The sequence below is a fragment of the Echinops telfairi genome, unplaced genomic scaffold (assembly GCF_000313985.2).
Source record: "Echinops telfairi isolate 266 unplaced genomic scaffold, ASM31398v2 ScPeMD7_7400;HRSCAF=8409, whole genome shotgun sequence".
Lineage (NCBI taxonomy): Eukaryota > Metazoa > Chordata > Mammalia > Afrosoricida > Tenrecidae > Echinops > Echinops telfairi.
In genome coordinates this window covers 9,308,069-9,327,925 of record NW_022111300.1, presented here as the reverse complement: position 1 = coordinate 9,327,925, position 19,857 = coordinate 9,308,069, and the positions used below count along the sequence as shown (strand labels likewise).

At 53.5% G+C, this 19,857-nt stretch overlaps 2 protein-coding genes across 4 annotated transcripts in view; one reads left to right on the top strand and one right to left on the bottom strand.

Annotated features, from left to right (window-relative positions):
* NPC1 (NPC intracellular cholesterol transporter 1) overlaps nt 1-11,640 on the top strand; it is a 66,316-nt gene extending 54,676 nt beyond the window's left edge. For all 3 annotated transcript variants that reach the window (XM_045296146.1, XM_045296143.1, XM_045296145.1), the window contains exons 14-25: nt 366-480; nt 2,693-2,820; nt 2,903-3,043; nt 3,796-3,885; nt 4,391-4,581; nt 4,928-5,043; nt 5,614-5,743; nt 7,500-7,700; nt 8,536-8,767; nt 9,497-9,610; nt 10,299-10,461; nt 11,108-11,640. In XM_045296146.1, the coding sequence (XP_045152081.1) occupies nt 366-480; nt 2,693-2,820; nt 2,903-3,043; nt 3,796-3,885; nt 4,391-4,581; nt 4,928-5,043; nt 5,614-5,743; nt 7,500-7,700; nt 8,536-8,767; nt 9,497-9,610; nt 10,299-10,461; nt 11,108-11,190 (1,704 nt within the window). In that variant the 3' untranslated portion in view covers nt 11,191-11,640. The remainder of the gene's footprint in view (nt 1-365; nt 481-2,692; nt 2,821-2,902; nt 3,044-3,795; nt 3,886-4,390; nt 4,582-4,927; nt 5,044-5,613; nt 5,744-7,499; nt 7,701-8,535; nt 8,768-9,496; nt 9,611-10,298; nt 10,462-11,107) is intronic.
* RMC1 (regulator of MON1-CCZ1) overlaps nt 11,558-19,857 on the bottom strand; it is a 22,608-nt gene continuing 14,308 nt past the window's right edge. Inside the window, exons 10-19 of the mRNA XM_004702907.2 lie at nt 17,826-17,870; nt 17,564-17,617; nt 16,365-16,493; nt 15,761-15,867; nt 14,091-14,210; nt 13,730-13,807; nt 13,162-13,266; nt 13,016-13,084; nt 12,703-12,922; nt 11,558-11,733 (exon numbers count right to left, since the gene is read on the bottom strand). Coding sequence (XP_004702964.1) covers nt 11,657-11,733; nt 12,703-12,922; nt 13,016-13,084; nt 13,162-13,266; nt 13,730-13,807; nt 14,091-14,210; nt 15,761-15,867; nt 16,365-16,493; nt 17,564-17,617; nt 17,826-17,870 — 1,004 coding nt within the window. The 3' untranslated portion in view covers nt 11,558-11,656. The remainder of the gene's footprint in view (nt 11,734-12,702; nt 12,923-13,015; nt 13,085-13,161; nt 13,267-13,729; nt 13,808-14,090; nt 14,211-15,760; nt 15,868-16,364; nt 16,494-17,563; nt 17,618-17,825; nt 17,871-19,857) is intronic.

The following is a 19,857-nucleotide window of genomic DNA, read 5'->3' as shown; positions in this document are numbered from 1 at the left end:
AGTGCAGGAGGACTCTAAATAGGTTAACAGGTCTTGGAGTTTATGTCTTGTACCAAAGCCACTGCCTCCAAGTTGGTTATGACTTATGGTGACCCTATAGAACAGGGTAGAACTGAGCTATAGGAGTTCTGGGGGTAAATTTTTCAAGAAGTAGACAATTAACCACATCTTAATCTTGCAGAGCGGCTGGTGGGTGTGAGATACTGACCCTTCACCTAACCCACTGCACCACCAGGGTGCTTTAAATGCTTTTGACTCATCGTTTTCTCCACTGTTGGGTTAGCATAAAGCTGCAAAGAGCATGAATGATACTGCTATTTGGAAAGAAACTTCAGTGTTGCACATTTAATGTTTGTTTGTTTTAGAGAGATGAGCGTCTCCAGGGGGAAACACTGGACCAGCACGTGGGCAGGGTCCTAGGAGAAGTGGCTCCCAGCATGTTCCTGTCGTCCTTCTCTGAGACCGTAGCGTTTTTCTTAGGTAATCACACTGAGCTCCTCCAGGACCAGGCCTGGGAAGGGGGGAGGGGGCGGGAGCAGGTTGCCTGAATGTGCCCTGTCTGTGGGCTGTGTCCTTTCCTGAGGTTGATTCTCTGATCAGGAAGTATCACTTGTTGGGCCACCAGACACATTGGCAGTGGGTGTTGGATCTGGTGGGATGCTGCCTGTCACTTTGCACACGTCCCGACATTGAACCTGAAAAAGACATGGACAGGAATATCAATAGGATGGCACAGAGGCCGCCAAGCCCCTCCTGCCACGCCCTCCTTTTGACACTCATGACAGAAGGTCACTGTTTGAAAGTGGCCTTCTGGTGTAGCCTCAGGATCGTCCTCAGCCCACCACCATGAGCAGCGCCGCTCCAGTCCGTAGGCACCACTAGCAAGCTGGGAATCAGCTTCTGTAGTGAGCAAATGAGCAGAGGTTCCGGAACCCTTCAGTGCACGGAACCGTGCCGGGGGTGGGGGGGTGGGGGGTGGGGTGGTCTTTACGCACACGGAGAACGCTCCAGATAGACCTGTGCGCGTGCCACCTGCTGCTCTGAGGGACAAGTGAGGAGAAGGCTGCAGGGAATGACTCGGCCCGAGAAGCCTCTCCCACCACGATCCCTGCCCAGGCACCAGGTTGTCGAATTCAGAGCCCTGGTAGGACCACTGTTGGCGGCATCTTCCACAAAGACGCCATAGGCATGCTGGTCTTTCATTTCCACAAAGCAATGTGCGTTTGGAACCTGTGGCCATATTGCCCTGGCGCTGGACAGGTAGGTGAAAACAGAAAGGCATCTTTCAGCTCCATGATCAGTGAAGGCGTCTGGCTTCAGATCAAAAGACTAAGGGGTTTATGTCTCATGGCGATCACCTCTTTAGGCACAATGGTTAAGTTCTCGGTGATTAGCTGAAAGGGTGGCAGTTCGAACCTCCCAGTGTCTGTCTCTGAGGGAGAAAAGACCTAGCGGTCTGCTCCCATGAAGATTACAGCCTGGAGCACCCCACCCCCACCCCACCCCCCGGCCAGTTCTGCTGTGCCACGTGGGGTTGCTGTGGGTCTGAATCAGCTCAATGTACCAAGCCGATACACCCGTCTTGGGGCAGAGCGACTTGGGGCTCACAGGGCCCACAATGGGGGCTAGGGCACTGGGGCCCACATGTGCCCTCTGAAGCAGGCAAGATTGGTACTGGCTCAGGGCTACTGAGTCAAAGTTTTTCAAGTGAAGTTGTCAATCTAGGATTTTGAATATCTCATTTTTAAATATCGGCTTCTTATTTTTAAAAAAATGTTTGAATCCTAAAATAGATTAGTACAGTGGGGGCTAGTGTGTAGTTTGAGTCTTACCTACCATGTCTGCCTTGGAGCCCCTCGTGACTGTAAATTGCCTCTCAGAACTAAACCAAGAGACTAGCGTTGATACAATAGGAGGTGGAAAACACAGTCTGTTTCTGAATGCAGAGAAAAGGCGCTGTGCGAAGACCTCCATTCCTGGTCCTCGAGTACAATGGTATCAGTTTGCCCACTCAGACCCACTGCTATTGGTCCGATTTGGACTCACGGCCACCCCGTCGCTCAGAGTGGTACTGCTCCGTCAACTCTCTAGGACTGAACCCTTGTGGGGAAAGACGGCCTCTTTCTCCCACTGTGCCACTGGTGGGCGTGCACTGCCAACTTTGGGTTAACAATTCCACGTGCTTAGCCCTCTGAACTACCAGGAGCTTACACCGTCCTGCAGAGGCTTTTAGCATAGAGCAGAATGAGGTTTGAGTTCTCTTGAGTCACTAGGTAGACCAGGGCTGGGCCCCAGGAACCTGCATTTTCAGCAAGACCCTGGTGATCCTGCTTCAGTTTCCACGTAGAAGAAATGGGCCTAGACTACGCTTCCGAGCCACACAGACTCATGCAGCTGCCCTTGTGGGGAGCCAGTGTCTTCTCCCCGGCGGGCTTGGCCCATTCGGCCCCTTGTCATCCTATGTTTGAGATGTGCACCAAACAAAGCCAGACCCCGTGGAAGGTTTCTGAGACTCTTCTTTACAGGAGTAGGAAGCTTTGTTGTTCTCCCCTGGAGTGACTGGTGGCTTCAAACTGCTGACCTGGTGGCCAGCAGCCCCTCGCGTAACCACTACCCCACAGGAGCACGCAGACTAGTCTGGAGTCCCGGGCTCTCCGCAGGATCACGGCAGCAGCCCTTCTCTCCCTGGTAGGCGCCTTGTCAGTGATGCCCGCCGTTCATACTTTCTCCCTGTTTGCGGGAATGGCCGTCTTCATTGACTTCCTCCTTCAGATTACATGCTTCGTCAGTCTCCTGGGCTTAGACATTAAGCGTCAAGAGGTAAGTTGCTATGAGGGTTGTAATCTGTTCAACTTGCATCCAGATGAAGCTTCTGCGACCTGTTAACTCTGTGTGTCCTCAGAAAAGCCGGCTGGACATCTTGTGCTGTGTCAGCGGTCCTGACGACGGGACAAGCATCCAGGCCTCGGAGAGCTTCTTGTTTCAGTTTTTTAAACAATTCTACGCCCCACTTCTGCTTAAGGACTGGATGCGGCCCATTGTGGTATGTCTTCCTCCTCCTCCTCCAAGCAGATGTGTCACGTGCCTGACTGTGACAGGCAGTTGCCAGGGTAGTGCAGAGAGCAGGGACTCCTTCCTTCCCCCAGGGGCTCCATGTTCTGTGATTAAAGCTCCCGGGGAAGAGCAGGAATTTAACACCAGGCCAGTGTCACCGTCATCACAGGCGTAGATTCCTGTAGCCATCACGACAGTCAAGGTACAGAACTAGTCAGTTGCCCCAGTCGTCTCCTCTTTGCTGTCCCTTCACAGGGCTAGCACCCTCATCCCTAATCCCACACAAGAGCCTCCTAGAGTTTACTGATGACTGAAGGTAGCCGGCAGTGCCAACCTATCACTTCTCTGGGAAAGGAATGTCCATTCATGTCTGATCATAGAGTAACAGTAAGCGCTAGCATCTAGGAGCACTTACTGTCCATTGGGGACTCTGCTCGAATCTGGGTCACTCCCGGCTTGTCGCATTGTCTGGCCGGGAGTCGGGCAGTGTCCTTTGTCTCAGGTGGGGCAGTAGCAGCTTGGCGAGGCGCAGTGATGGCCTGGTCAGCGGCGCAGCTGCTCAGTTTGAGCCCAGGAAGCTGGGACAGTCCATGCCGTCATCTTGGCCGCTCCTTCCTACTCACTGTTCTCCTCCTCACATGTCACGAACCTTGCTTTTTGGTTTCTTTGCACGTGTGTGTGTTCTTAAATTCATTGCAACCTGAAGCGGTCCCTGGTCTCCTAACCCACTTGTCATTCCAGGTAGCGGTGTTTGTGGGCTTCCTGTCCTTCAGCATTGCAGTGCTGAACAAAGTGGAAATTGGATTGGATCAGTCTCTTTCCATGCCAAGTGTAAGGCACATTCTTCATCTGCCCTGGTTTTCCCTGGTGATGGAGGAGCACATTCCTTACAAGACTTCTTAAACTGGGCAACAGACCCATGGGGACCCACCTAACTAACTGAATGTGGGGATCGCGGGCAATTTGGCAACAGTAAAATAAAAGCAGAACCACACGTGTCTGGGGCGAAGGGGGTGTGTGAGGGGCAAGAGTTAGGATGGCACATGGGTGTTTCTTCACGGACGTGCTGGTGGAGGTGGTTGGGTGTCCTGAGCTGTCACCAGGCTCCAAAAATGCGGCCTTGGAATTCTGGACTCCGGGGAGCTGCTGGGCAGAGCCATAGACTGAGCAACCGGTCTGCTCGGCAGCTGCCCTCTAAACCAGGGGACGACAGCCCCAGGGAAGCCCGGCCAGCAGCACCCCACCCTATGCCCCAGTCCTAGTTCTGCACAGTAATCACATTGCGTCATGGCTCCCCGAACATCACTCCCCTGCTCTCTCCCTGCTCTTTCTCCAGGACTCCTATGTTAAGGATTACTTCCAGTCCCTGAGTCAGTACCTCCACGCGGGCCCCCCTGTGTACTTTGTCCTGGAGGAGGGCCACGATTACACCTCTCTGAAGGGACAGAACATGGTGTGCGGAGGCACGGGGTGCAGCAACGATTCCCTGGTCCAGCAGATATTTAACGCCGCCCAGCTGGACAGCTAGTGAGTGCCACCTCACGGGAGCCCACCCACGCCGGGAGCTTCACCCCGAAAAGCAAATGTTATTGTTATTATTTGGCTTTCTTTAAATTGTAGCCCAAACCTAGCTTTTCCTGGACAAAGGGGTTTTTAAAGGACTAGTTTAGTCGGGCATACTGTTAAGGTTTTCCATTAGGTGTAAATGTAGTTGCTTGTTTGTTTTAACCTGGGCAGATCGTGTAGACGAGGAAATTGTTAGAAGAAAAAGCACTGAAACGAAAGTGCTCCTCCCTCCCTCCCTCCCTCCCTCCCTCCCTCGGGCCAACCAGCATGTGTGTGTATGTGTGTGTGCTCCTGACTCTCCTCCTAGTACCCGGATAGGCTTCGCGCCCTCATCCTGGATCGACGATTACTTCGATTGGATTAAGCCTCAGTCCTCCTGCTGCAGAGTGTTCAACGTCACAGAGCAGTTCTGCAATGCGTCAGGTGCGCCCGCCTCCTGTCCCAGAGCTCGCGCCTCGCTCCTTTTCCCCGAGGAAATCCCACATGGTCGTTTAAAGCTCATTTTCAGTTTAGCTCAGCTTGGACTTCTGTGGGCCTACCCTGGGTCTTCCTCCCCCTGAGAAGCCTTTGCGTTCTTCCTGGGGACAGCGGGCCAGGCCAGCTCGAGAGCGCCTCTCGTCTTTGTTAACCACCCGGACCACTGGATTGTTCTCTGGCCTGAGCCTCCCTCCCATAGGGTTTCTTTCCTTTTAAAAAGAAATCACTGCGGCCCTTTGTTTCGTTAGAATGTTGAGGTTTCCACTAGAACTTTCCTGGAAACCTTGGGCCCTGACAGTGTGACAATACCAATTGTGGTCAGGCAGTCTGAGTGAGATGCATTGATTAGACCCTGAAAGTCACATGGGCCTGAAGTTTTTGAATAAAGGAGAAGAGGTTTCAGGGAAATCATTTCTCTTATTTTCTCATCAGTATTTTACGGCATTACTAAATGAAATTGATGAACTTGAGAGAGCCGTTCTTCTAACCATGGGCGTCCTGCTCTCTGCTTTTTAGTGGTGGACCCTGCCTGCGTGCGCTGCCGGCCACTCACCCCAGAGGGCAAACAGCGGCCTCGGGGGAAAGACTTCATGAAATTCCTGCCCATGTACCTCTCGGACAACCCCAACCCCAAGTGTGGCAAAGGGTAAGTGCACTGGGCATTTTCAATACTGGGCGATTTCTGCTTTCACCTTTGGTGAGAAACGAGGTCCAGGGAGGATCGAAGTGGAAGAATTGCGTGGGCAAGGCCCTCGTTTGTCCCCACCGCACCCTGCAGCAGTCTTTCTGTGGAAAGACCACGTGGTTTTCAACTGACTGCAGCAAAGCTTGAGCATCCATTTCTCATGTGCTTCTGGGTCCCGGATGTCCACGCAGATGCAGATTCCTGGGGGTCACAGGGGCAGGAGGAGCACCGCACTATTTCAGAATATGTAAGACCTTAGGCTGGTAAATTGTTGACGGGCATGTGGGGCAGCCTCTTGCCTTGGTAATGCCCCCAACGATCAAGACTCAGATGAGTTTAGCACTGCCGCACTCCACCCCAGCCACCTACCCAGATGGCTCTCTCATTCCCCTGGCCATCCTGTGGGGAGCAGAAGTCACGGGCATCCGTCAGGAGCCAGATTAGTGTTCCCGTGAGCATTAGGTAAAGCCCGGCTGGGCCTGTTTTTCCTGATGCTCAGCCGTCAGTTCATCGCTGATCCCATGTCTCTCTCGGAGCCCTGCCTGGACAAGAGACCATGGGAAGACGCTTTGTCCTGTATAAAACAAGGGAGAGCATCTTCAGCCTCAGTGGGCCATGGTCATGCTGACGTGACCTACCTTCATTTGTCTCGAGGCAAGTCACCTTTTATAGATTATCTGTCTCTGTGGGCCATATCAGGCCAACACTGTTTGCTCATCCCCATAGCAGGTGCTGGTAGCCCATGCACAGAGGAGGAAGCTGAAGTTCACATTTCGAAACTTTGCCCAGGGTTATCTGTGTCCGACACGCCAAGGCTGAGACTGACTCAAGGCTGTTAAGAGTTCAGGGCCCTTGTCCTTCCCTGCCCCAATTACACAACTCTCCTGAGCAGGCTCCATCCTAAAACACGTGACTGCCAGCCCAGGTAGATGCTCGCTCGGACAAAGCAGCTAAGCAGCTGTGTTAATTTGGGTAGATTAGAGAAACAAATTCATAGACACTCATGTGTGTAAGAAAGAGGTTTATATACAATTCTCAGTTGTATATAAGCAATTGACAATTGAAAAAACTTCCCAGCCCAGTCCAGATCAAGCCCGTGTGTCCGATACTAATCTATAAAGTCCTCTTCACACTCACGAAACACATGCAGTGACACCGAAGGCAGGAAGATCACAGGTGAGTGGGTAGAAGGTCTTGTGGATCCAGTGGCGTTGTGAGCATCCATCTCAGCGCTGGCAGGGGTCTCCACATGGCTGCTCCGGCTCCATCAGCCTCTCTCCATGTGTCTTCTCCACAGGGAGTAAGCAGAGAGTGAGAGTGTCTCCTGCCTCCAGGGAGCAATACTGGAGCTCCCAAAATACTCAGGAGGAGGCCATGCCCACACAGAGGCCTTGTTAGCTATGACCCGATTGACAGGCCAGACTCCGCCCCTTCACTCTTAATCCTCAAATGGACACCAGATTATGGAACTACCACAGCAGCCCTTATGTCGTGTTTAGCTTAGACGTTCAACGGTGAGCATGCATACACCAAAGAAGCCAAAAGCAGGCAAGTCAAGCCAGTCCGGAGAGACTATGTTAAAGCCTCTGTGTTTTCCTTCTCAGCAGGCCTGCCCTGCCCCTGAGCTGGATGGTTGAGTGTGATTTCACTTAGCTTCAACTTCCTAGCTGCAGATCTGTGGCCTGGCTTGTCTAACCCCCTGGGACTCTTCTCTCAGGGGCCACGCTGCATACAGCTCAGCCGTTAACATCCTCGCCAACAACACTCGCGTGGGAGCCACGTACTTCATGACCTACCACACGGTGCTCCAGACCTCTGCTGACTTCATCGATGCCATGAAGAAAGCCCGGCTGCTCGCCACTAACATTATGGAAACCATGGGCATCAATGGGAGTCAATACCGTCTGTTCCCGTACAGGTAGGGGCTGCCCCAATGCAACCTTACCAGGGGAGGGCCCGGCCCGGCTGCTGGTAGTGGTGTGGGTGGGGGCGGCTCTGCTCCCGCTGCCTGGGCTGACTCTGGGCCCGCGCTGTCAGGAATACAGTGAGGTGTATCCAGGAAAGACCTTGTCCCACTCCAGAAGAGCCATGCCACCAAGGGGCACCAGGGGGCTCACAGCGAGGGGCCTGCTGATGTCCCTTCCCAGGAAAGGATTGACTGGTGCCCCTGACAGATGACAGCGTGGCTCATACCTCTCTGCAGACACTTGTTTTTCCTTCAGTGGTTCTGATTCCCCTCAGAGGAAATTATCTTTGAAATCATGAATTTAGAAAGTAAGATGAGAACAAAAAGTGTGTGGTTTTTGGCTTTGTTCCCCTCCTCCCTCCGCCTGTGGTGTGATTGAAAGGCATCCTGGGTGTTCTTGGACAGGCCGGGAGGAAGTTCTGCACTGGTTTCTCCATCCCGGGGAAGAGCTGGTTCCCTTGGCAGGGGCAGGGAAGCGTTAGCTCCTCAGCCTGTGGTAGTTCCAAACCCTCTCGGTCTTTGTGAGCGTCTAGACCACAGGGGCACAGCAGGGCTTCTGAACCATACATCTGTAGACCAGGCACGATTTGAACCGTTGCTGGTCCTCTGTGCAAGTGTAGTGGCCCCCGAGGCCCCGTTGCATGACCACAGGCAGAGCTCCCTCCCTGCAAGGGCGTCTGAGTGCTTCCACGGTTTTGCAGTGATGGCGGGGTGCAAAGTGGAGCTTGTGGAAGCCATGACAAGCTCTCACCGTGTCTCGCCCCACTCCCCCCGCTTTCTTCCACAGTGTGTTTTACGTCTTCTACGAGCAGTACCTGACCATTATTGACGACACGATCTTTAACCTCGGTGTGTCCCTGGGAGCGATATTTCTGGTGACCCTGGTTCTCCTGGGCTGTGATCTGTGGTCTGCCGTGATCATGTGTGTCACCATCGCAATGATCCTGGTCAACATGTTTGGGGTCATGTGGCTCTGGGGCATCAGCCTGAACGCCGTGTCCTTGGTCAACCTGGTTATGGTGAGTCCCAGGCCCCCTCAGCTTGTCCCCAACTCCGGTATCGTCATTGCCAACGTTTCTTACCTGCTCGGCAAGTTTCAGAATGAAGTGCCCAGGCAGGGCCTGGCTGGGCCGACCGTGTGGCGAGGGGGACGGACACTCAGGATGTGGGAGTAGGGATACATCTGGGAGGAGACACCCAGTCCATGGATTTTTTTTTTGAGTGGTAGGTTAGTGGAACTGCGACCTCATGCCCTCTGCCTGTGTCACGTGGGAGGGATTACTAAAACAGGTATCCACTGACAGCAAGGTGCTCACTCTGCACTGAGGAAAACGGCCCCGCCCCCGCGGGGCTCTGAGACAAATATTTCTACCTCCCATTTGGCTGCCAGGTGCTTTTTGCAGTGGGAGTAAAGTCTTGAAGTTAGGGGCATCAGAGGGAAAGAGGAGACAGTGCATGAGCTATTAGTGCTGGAGCAGTGTGCCCTTCAGTGGGGTCTCCTTAAGGCGCTTCCGCTGCTCCATCCAGAGGACAAATGCGTTCTAGAAAATAAGCCCTGAGCTGTTTGGAAGGCCCCCAAAGCTTCCTGGGACTGTTTAAACTGAAGTGATGAGATTTATGATGAGATCATAAATCCAGGAGGGGCGTCAGGCTCTACCACCACCAGGGGTAGCTGGCCCCTGGGGACAGAGGGGCTGCGCAGGCCCTCTGCTGGGCAAGAGCTGTCTTCACGGGACCCCTTGTTGCAGAGCTGCGGCATTTCCGTGGAGTTCTGCAGCCACATCACGAGGGCGTTCACCGTGAGCACCAAGGGCAGCCGTGTGGGCCGAGCGGAGGCGGCGCTCTCATGCATGGGCAGCTCGGTGAGTACCTGGGGGTGGACCAAATGCTTCTGAAAACACCTTAAAACCACTGCTTCTATTGGAGCCTCTAAAACAGGGCTCCGAAGGACGGCCAAGCTTCAGGCCGTCCTGAAGTAGCGGAACTGCACTTGCTTGTTATGATGGTCTCAGGAGACGGTACAGCTGAAGCAAGCGACTAGTCCGAAGACTGGAGGGATGCCGAATCTTTTCCCATGTGCAGTGTGGTTGTTAGTCGGTTCCGATTCATAGCAGCCTTATGGACAACAGAACAAAACTGCTCAGCCCATGCCAGCCTCACAATTGTGTGGGACATCAGCAAGGAGCCACAGATCCTGTTCCCGGATCCAGCGTGCAAGGCCATGTGCAGAGTATCTTCTTGGTTCGTGATCTCGGTTTAGCCTGTCTTGGGCTATCAAGTCTCACACTGCCACTATAGAAAACAGTTTTAGAAGAACGAAAACTGTATTCTCTGTAACAATGTCAGATGCTTGATAGCGCAATGTAGACAGAGTACAGTGCCCTATATAGGATACACAGCCTTTACCCTTCTTAAAACTTATTTTAACACCTATATTAATACCCTGTTACCTTAGACCTTGAATATTAAGAAACTCCATCTAAGGAAGTACTCCTATTCCAATTGGTTGGTGAAAGTGACTTCTAAACAATTGTATTTTTTCCCTCTTAGGTATTCAGTGGAATCACACTAACAAAATTTGGAGGGATTGTGGTGTTGGCCTTAGCCAAATCTAAAATTTTCCAGATATTTTACTTCAGGATGTATTTCGCAATGGTGATACTGGGAGCCACTCATGGCTTAATATTCCTCCCCGTCTTCCTTAGCTACATAGGTAAGTTCTCAGGTGGAATGGGAGGAAGTGCATCACAAAGGGAAATGTTAGGTTATCTGGAAGAATTTTCAAAAATGTGCTGAGTGCCATTTGTTAAGTTTGGAAGTCTCCAAAAGCTCCCTGATGCTCTTGAAACAAGGGTGACGGTGGGAGGGTCCCTGGATAGCCTGCACCCTCACGAGGGCAACCTGCTTGCTCAGACCACTTCCTTTGTAAATGGAGGCCTTGCCCCTAAGTCAGCCCTGAAATGAGTCCTAGGTTAGGCCAGCCAGGTGGTGACTCCCTCCCACTGACCGGAGGCACATGACCAGCCAGACCTGCGGCGAGGTCCCTGCTTCAGGAGCACTGTGCAGCAGCTAGCATGCCTGTTTCCCTTACTGACATGCCGTCCGTCCCACGCCTAGAGCTGCCTTCCCACGACCCTGCTGGCCATCTCTGGTGGCCACTCCAACTTGCATCAATATGGAAGGCTGAACGGAAGACAGTATCATTTGCTTGAGTTCTCTTTGTAACCCGAGTAGCACTGAAAGGTTTAAGGGGGAACCCCAGCTGTCTGGGAAGTTGTAAACAGTGATGGTTTACTAACCAGTACTAACTAGATCTTCTCTTGCTCCTGAAGAAATGACACAATCTTTTCATCTCACAGGACCATCCATCAATAAAGCCAAAAGGAGCACCGCTCAGGAGCGTTATCAAGACACAGAGCGCGAACGGCTCCTCAATTTTTAGCCCCCACCAGGGCTCGGTGACTGAGCGTCTGTCAGTTTCCACGGTGCGCACTGCATCACCGAGGCAAACCGAACCCTGGCTGTTACAAGCCACCAGGCTGGGGATAAGCCACTCCCCACATAGTGCTTTGGAACTCAGGAAGGCAAGTGGGACTTCCGCAGTATTAGGAAAGCTGAAGGCACCTCGGAAGGGCCGTCTCCCACCTGCTCCAGGAACGCGCCCTCGCGGTTCGGCCTGCCAGAGGTGACACTGCCGTGGCTGTGGCCGTGACTGCTCATGACACGCTGCAAGGCCAGTCAATGCAATACCCTCCTTCCTCAGGAGAAGCCATCAAGTCCTAGACCCCATTTTTAGTAAAATTCGAGAACACTGTAGAGATACTTTTATTATAACATTTTGTACTTTAAAGAGCTTTATTAATGCAATAAATTAACTTTGTACACATTAAAATAGGAAGTGATTTATTTCAGAGTGTGGTGGGCCTCACAGCTTGGTCTCCAAAAATCTGTTTGAAAAAGGCAACATGCTCATCACAGTGTTCGCCTGCAAAGCAAAGTAGACTGGATTAAGCCAGGTCACTCAAGGGGGGAACGAGAGAACTCAGCTCCCTCACAGCTGTGTGTACTGGGTGTGACTTCTTTAATATAAAAGACTGTTTTTCTATGCTTCGAGTTACGCTTTCTGTAACCCATAGCCAGGCCATTGCAAAATTGTCCTTTGACCAGTCCCTGTAAGTCACCATCTGTTCTGGGACAAAGAGAAGCTACTGGTAGAGACTGTCACCTGTCACTGTGGTGACTGAAGGGCATCCTTCACGCTGAGTAATAAAAAGTTCATCGACCTAAAGCAGAGCTGAATCACTGTTCCTCCCTCATTCTGGAAATGCCTTAGAATTCACAACTATTCAGTGACTGCTCAGTGTAGCATAAAACGTTAGTCTCACAATGGATGGCTGGATGGATTGTGATGAGTTGTGCGAGCCCCTAACAAAATGATTTTTTTTTAAATCGTCTCAGAAATCCACAGGGGCAATTCATTCCCCCTGCCCTACAGAGCCGAAATCGACTTGGCAGTGAACTGGTGTGGAGTTCAACACTGATGAAGCATGAGCCCCAGGCCATTTAAAACCGGTACCCATCATCCTCTCTCCTCACTGCTTCTTAGAAGATCCCGTCACAGCAAAGCCCAGCATGTCCCTACCAAACAGCCCCTCCGCTGGGAGCGCCAGCCGACTCAGAGTCCAGAATGCACTAGAGAGAATGGCTGGGGGCCAGGCCTGTGGTCAGGCAATCTTACACAGGCTCCACCTGTACAGCACTCCAGAATTTACTCCACTAGAGAGCAGCTGGGGGCAGGGCTGCAGTCAGGAAACCTCCCTCTGGCAAACCAACCCAGGGCTGCTCCCCTCCCTCCTCTAACAGCAGCCACCCTGGGCCACTCATTGCTAACCCTTGACTACTCGGTCCAGAGTAGTCCGAGGCTGCCCCAGCTTGCTGACCGTAGCCATCGCACCTGGCGTGAAATCGGGGCTCCCTCGCAAACGCTGGTTCCGCTGCTCAAAAAACCGGAATATAGTGTAGAACAGCATGTTGTCTTCAGTCTGCTTTGCAGCATCTAAGAATTTCCGTGCAGAAATGTGGCCACCAATGCCCCGGATGAACCGCAAGGCAGCTAACACTTGGTGTTTGGAGAGAAGCACTTCTACGATCTCATCATTTGCTGTTGACAGTCTCTAGACATAAGAGAGACAATGCTGTAGGTAAGCTCAAGACACAAGAACGGCCATTTCTCTAGGCAGCTGGAAACTGTGAGGGGTAAGAGTTACCTTGAGCATATCTAGAGAGAGCTGATGCGCCGGAGGATAAAAACTTTCCAGGGACAGGAGCAGACAGGCCTGAAAGAGACATTTCCACCCCAGCTTCAGCACCAGCTCACCGTGGCCGGAGCGGTCATCTGGTGGGAGGTACATACCAGATGTTTGGAGTCACTGAGGACGTGGTACTGCAGGAACTGATGCAGCATGTAAAAGAGGTTGTGCTGGACGAGGGTTTTGACAACCAGTTCATGTAAATAATGCTGAGGGCAGAAGGAGAGAGGTGAGAAACACTGCACGCATGGAGAACTGAAGCAATTCCGACCGACGGGATGTAGTTCTTAGTGTAAGACGTGAGGGGACCCGGCCTGTTCCAATTAAACCAAAGTGACTGTGTCAGGGAAGCCCCTCAGAAGCCCGACTGAGCTGTGCAAGCTCTCCTGGCACATACAAGGTGGGCCTCTTCTAGCCTAGAGGTTCCCAAACATACTTGGCCGCCACCCCCTCGTGAGAGAGAAAATTACTTGTTGTATCCTCCTGGCAATTAAAACTGGGTGTCCTCTAGCCCATAATCCAGGCTAAAGTGTAGGCATCTGCTCTTGCAGGCCCCACCACCACCCCATGCCTAAATCGTTCTAGTGTCTCCCGGGTGGTCCGTGGCATGGCCCACTTTGATGGAGCTTCTGTTTAAAACAGAGACCAAAACCTCTGCTCCGGTGAAAGTACCTTCACTGGAATCTGACACTGGTTGAGGGAGCGGACGTACTCCATCAGGACGGAGACCACCAGCTTATGCGGCATCTCCTGCGAGGGAAAGAGAGTTCACCCAGAAATACGAGGAGCGGCCTTGTTAACCCGCCTCCCTTTCTTTCCTCCGTACTAAGCTGGTTCCATAGTTCTGTGAGGCTGGTTTTGCCCACATCCTTTCAGAATCAGTCCTCCCAGCTCCGTAATTAATTGCTGCCTTGCTTTCAGCCTGAACAGAAGCCAAACTGAGTGCTGGGCCTTCACCCAAGATCACCCCCCTGGTTCTCATCCCCCAGTTCCCTCTTCAAATATGACTTGCTCCCCAGCACCTGCGTCCCACCTTCTTCTCCGCGAACACAGACAGGACGTGGGTGTACATGTCGGACTGGTCAACAACGGCTTGCGTCCGCACAGGCCTTTTTAGGGGCGGGTTACTTCGACTTTGTCCTGCTTCTACTGCCTAAACGAGAAGCACATATGCAGTCACCATCGTCCACTTAAGTCGAGTGCCCTTTCCACGTCATCCAGAAAGACTTGAGTTGCTAGCGAACAGGAAGAGACAGCCCTGCACTACCTGGAAAAAGCTCTTTCCCAGTGTTGGCAGGGCAGAGTTCTAGGTGGTCGTGTGGGCCCACTTAAACGCGCCCTACTGTTCAGAGAACAGAATCAGAACCGCCCAAGCCATGTTTTCCCTAAAGATGCATCATTCTTAAATCTGAAATCACTCCCGAGCTTTCTTCACTGCCTACTCCAGCCTTTGTTCTCCAAGAAGGACGCAGGATCTTTTGCTGCACTTTTCCGTGACCACCTCTATCTGAAGTTTTTAAGTCCCAAGCAAAACTCTCACACTCTTGGTCGTAGTGGGTTACACAGTGGTCAGTTTGAAACCACCTGCCACTCTGGGAGAAAGCGGAGTCTTTTTACTCCTGCAAAGAGCCAGTCTTGGAAACCCACAGGGACAGTCTCCCCTGCCCTCCAGGGTCACGCCTCGAGTCGGCATCAACTCGATGGCAGTGAGGGAGAAGACGCTGCCTGCTTAACGGAAGTTTTAAAAAGAGCAGTTTAGATCTGTGTGCATTCCGATCACCTCGAGATCTTGTTAAAAGGCAGAGAGATGCCTGGGGTGGGGTTGGTCAGTCGGCCTGAGACCCTCCTGCTGACCTCAGAAACTCCTGGCACTGCTGTGGGCCAAGCTCAGTTTTGGCGTTTTCTGAAGTGTCTTAGCCACATGGGTAATGCCATTCTGGGAGGGATTCCCAGAGCTCAATGTGTGGGACCCAGGTGACCTGGCCTCCCTTACTGGCTTGTTCTGGCCCTCTGATGGGGAGGGAGATGCTGGGGCTGTGTTCAGGTAAGCCACCTGCATTTCCCCCTGGGAAAGGATTAGACTCCTCAAGATAAAGTAATGCATGCCCCTCCTCCAAAACCTCTCTAGCTTCAGAAGATGTGCAGTGTACCACAGTGAAAAGCCATGGCAAGTGTCTGAGGCTGACTCCATGAAACCAGGTGCTGACAGCTCATCAGTAGGGCCCAGAAGGCCCAGGCGAGCCTAATTTGTATAGTCCTCACACCCTAAGAGGGGAGATGATGGGACGAGACAATTCTATTTCTAATCCACTCGCTCTGGGCTCTGGCTGGGGGAGAGGGGTAGGAGAGGACGCAGAGCTGAGACCACCGAGTCACTGTTCAGAACAAAGGCAGCCCTGGGTCTGGTGGCCTGAGATCACACACAGGACCCGGGAGGCACCGCCAGGGACACACAGCCTCAAGCTCCTGAGAGGCGGGGATGCAGAAAAGCCTTCCCCCCCACACCCAGAGCACCCTGCCCTGGGCCTGCAAACACCCCCTCCCACCACCAGCACACCCTGCCCTCAGCCCTTGGCAAACCCCAAGATGGCGACAACGGCGGAGCCCCACCTTACAATGAATTACTCAGAAACCCGCGCAGGGGAAGAGTGGGGGTGGTGGGGAGCGCAGGGGAGCCGTCAACAGTCCAGCACTGTAACGTACCGCGGTGTAACTCTGCTCCGCGTCCAGGTACTTTTTATACTCCTGGTTGAGCTTATCAAACACAGTGGCCATCACAGGCAGCGTGGCTCTGTCTGCCTCACTCAGCACTGGAAGGACACAATGTGCACACCCACATCAGTCAGGCTGGGTGGCAACTGCAAACTTAAAACAGGTCACTCTGACAAAAACAACTCCAGTGCACCCGGACAGGAAGAGAAACAAAACCCAGAAATCACACACCCCGCCTGCCCGGTTCCCAGGAGAACCACCACAACCAAGAGCTAGCGCGGGTTATTCCTGGAGGAGCGAGGCCATGGCTTAGATTCTGAGAACGGCAGCAGTAGCAGCCAAAGGAAGCAGAGGAAGCAGCCTGCTTGAGCGCCCCCACCCCCCCTCCACTGCCCCCAACCCCCGCATCCACATGGGCTTTTATCTGGATGCATCCTCTTTAGTCTTTCCCACCAGAATCTCTGCCAGCTCGGTGCATGCTTAGCAGCCTTTCCGCAAGGTTAAATAAGCCACCCCTCAAGTGAAGAATGGGGTCACAGGACCCAGACATGGCAGAGAAACGGGGTCCACCTCCCTGGAGGGGCAGAGCACCTACTCTGCGAGCAGACGGACAGGATGACCATCTTGCAGTCCTTTCTCTGCAGGAGGAAGTCCATCAGCCTTCCTTTGTCGGGCACGAGGTTTACGATGGGCTGCAGCTTCACCTGGAGGTTCCACAGGTAACCTGGATGGACGAGGCAGCGAGTTGACCGGAGCTGGTCAGTCCAGGGCCCTCGTGCAGACCTGATGACGGACCGACCGCACGGTTCCTGGACGCTGGTGGATTAGCCTTCAGAGGCGCCTCCAGGTGGTGCGGAGGTGCCCTCGAGCCAGGAGACTAAACCTGGACAGGAGCAGATGGCCTCATCGCTCCCCCTCAGAACACTGGTTCAAACCACTGACCCGTGGACATCGGCTTCCTGCGTAACCCAGGGCCGAGCTCCCTAATCACGGAGGGTGACAAGTCCGCGGTCTGTCCTTGAAGGCAGGAAAAGTGTTAACACGTGGCATTCACTTCTGCTCTCCACTCCGATTTCTCCCCACTAGTCTGGTTCAAGGTTCCCAAACTGATTTGGCCTACTGCCCCCTTTGAAGGAAAAACACAGCCAGGCTCCCTCTGGCAATTAAAAACTTTTGTACCTTTTAAAGTATAGCATCTACTTTTGTAGCACGCTCCCGGGGTGGTTACTGCCTGCTTTAGGAAAACAGGTCCAGAAGCTAACTCACGGGGCAGTCCGTGGAATTTGCTAATTGTTCCATCTATCAACCCCTGGGTCCAGTGCCCACATGCCCTGTGGGCTAAGCGGGCACAGGCTGCGGCAGTCTTTCTCAGCTGGGGTTCTCCTTGAAAAAACGACTCGGGTGATCACATTCTTAATTCTCCCCGGCCTGGTCCACAGATAGCATCCTTGCAGATGCAGAGGAGGCAACGTGATTTCGTGGGCACACTGGTCGGCTAAGGCAAAAACTAAACCAAGCTCATGGCCGCTGAGCGGGCCCCAGCCTGTGGTGACCCCGGCGCTGGAGAGTGGAGCCATCCTGCAGGATTTTGCTGACTGGTGATCATTAAGGATGAAGATAGTCAGGCCCTACCCACCATCGCTAGGTGGGTATAAACCACTAACCTTCAGGTTGGCAGCTGAGTACGTCTCAGCCCCGACCGTGGGAGTACCAGAGCCCTCGCACTGGCTATAACCATCACCCTACATCATCGGCAGTGTTCTTGATAACACTTGATAACTCCAACCTACCTACCTTGGCTGGCACTGATGATGATGTCGGGCTGGAAGACAATCCAAGAGGAAGAATCTACAGGTTATAGGAAACCGCACCGGGAGGAATGAGAACAAAAGGCGGGCCTCACCCTGCCCCACATGGCCGGGGCCCCAGGTGGCCAGGCAGTCTCCCCAGGGGACTGGCTCCAACGGCACCCAGACTGCTCTGCAGAAACCTGGCCGCAGAAGGGCTGGCAGACGCCACGTCTGCAGGTAGGGCCCAAGGCCTTCTCAAAGGATACAGAGTTTACAGGGAACAGGAGACTGGCTGGTCACAGAAGCAGGACCTACATATAGACAAAAAGACAAACGTGAGGATGGAGGACGATGCCGCCAGAAAAGGCTGTGAATGCCAGTTACCCCAGGTGCAGTGTGGTTTGCCAGCTCTGCTGTGCCTTCAATGAGGAAGGTGTGACGTGATGTGTCGTGCTCCGCTGCCCAAGAGCATCGGTTCCTTGGGAGGGGGGGAAGAGGATAGAGGACAATTTGGGGTCAGACTGGGAAAGCACCTTCCCAGGAAGAGGAGAGCACGCCAACGCTCGCTCCGTGAGGGGGGTTTCTCCTTACAGAGGCTCGTGTCACGTATGGAAGGGGCCCTGGAGCAGCCAGAGAAGTGGGGGGGGGGGGGGGAATCTCAAAGAGCAGTGTCCTGTGGGCTGACAAGGAATTCCACACCCACTCTGACTGCTCAGAGCTTGTCCCTGGCCCAGGGATCCAGCCGGGGCCCAGACACACAATAGTCTCCCCGGGTGGACTCCCTCCTGTCACTGCCGCCCTGGGTCCCACAGGGGTGGCCCTTGGCACACTTGGAAAACGAGCCCTACAAACTTCCACGGTGCCTGCTTGGCTCCAACCACCCAGATATCGTCAGAAGGCGGGTTTTGACCAGCTGGCTGGGAGCAGTGGTCCCCGAGTAGACCCCCCAGAGGGAGGTAGCGGAGAGGGTATTCTCTCGGCAGGGGCACGGGGTGCCACAGTGATGGGGAGATTTGGGAGTGGACTGTGGTGACTGGCTGCACAACATGGGGAATAGTAAACTGATACCAACGAAGTGAACACCTGAGAGGGTTAAAATGGCGAGGTTTCTGTTCCGAGGCAGACTTTACGGTTAGCAGTCAAGCACTTTAACCACTGTGAGAGCAGGGCTCCCCTCGTTACAGATAACTTATCGTAATGAAACCATTTAGAACAATAAAATGCTTCACCAACCCACACTCTCCGGGAACTCAGAATCAACAATGAAACCAACCCCACAGGTAGCAATTCCAACTCACAGGGACCCTAGGGTTTCGAAGGCTGTAAACCTTCACAAGAGCAGACAGCCTCATCTTTCCCCTGCGGAGAGGCTGGTGGGTTTGAACCTCCAACCTCGTGCTTAGCAGCCAATGCCTCACCCCCAGTACCACCTGGTCTCCATTGAATCAATGGCATCGACAAAGGCTCTCTGTGCCAGTGGACCTTTGACCACATCTGGCCTGTGGTAACTACAGCCAGCTGACCAGCAGGGTGTCTTCGCACACCTCGTTTGCAACCATCAATGCTCTTCGTGTCACTGTTACTATCTGGGGAGGAGGAAGACCCTGGAGAGAACAGAGGCTGCAGAGACACCCCCGCCCCCCCCAGGCTCCGTGAGAACCAGCACCTCGCTCTCACTCTCCAAGGCGGCCACAAGTCCACCAGCTTCTGGCTCATCCCTCCCTGGGCCCCGGACACAAAGCCACACGGCTGCCGGGTGGCCAGTCAAGGCGGGCGCTGGCCCGATGCAACTCCTTCTGGTAGAGGTGAGGGGCAATGCTGACCGCAGACCGAGTGAACCACTGGGTAATTCCTTTCCCTCCCAGGACGTCGCCACGGGAGTTCCACACAGGCAGCGTCCTGATGTGGTTTGCGCACAACCTGTGCTGAGCTCGACGGAGCCTGCTCTCACAGGACAGAGCTGAACGCGGTTGGGGTTCCATGTTACACCGGGGGGAGGGCAGAACAGGCTCTTCCTGTGCCCTGGAATCCTGCCCTCCGCCCTCACCTCGCACCCGACCTGCCCCATTCAGTGGGGAAGGCTGATCACCGTGCGTGCCATCAGTCAGAAACACTGATGGTCACTGTGACAGTGACCCCGGGCAGGCACGTTTCATGGCAGGCTGACCGAGCTCAGGCAAACTAAGGCTTACGTGCCACTTAAGAAGAACAAGCTTTGGATAACAAACCCAGGGACAAGGGAACAACAAGCGATCCAAATTGGTGGGGAGGTGGGTGTGGGAGACCTGGTAGGGCAGG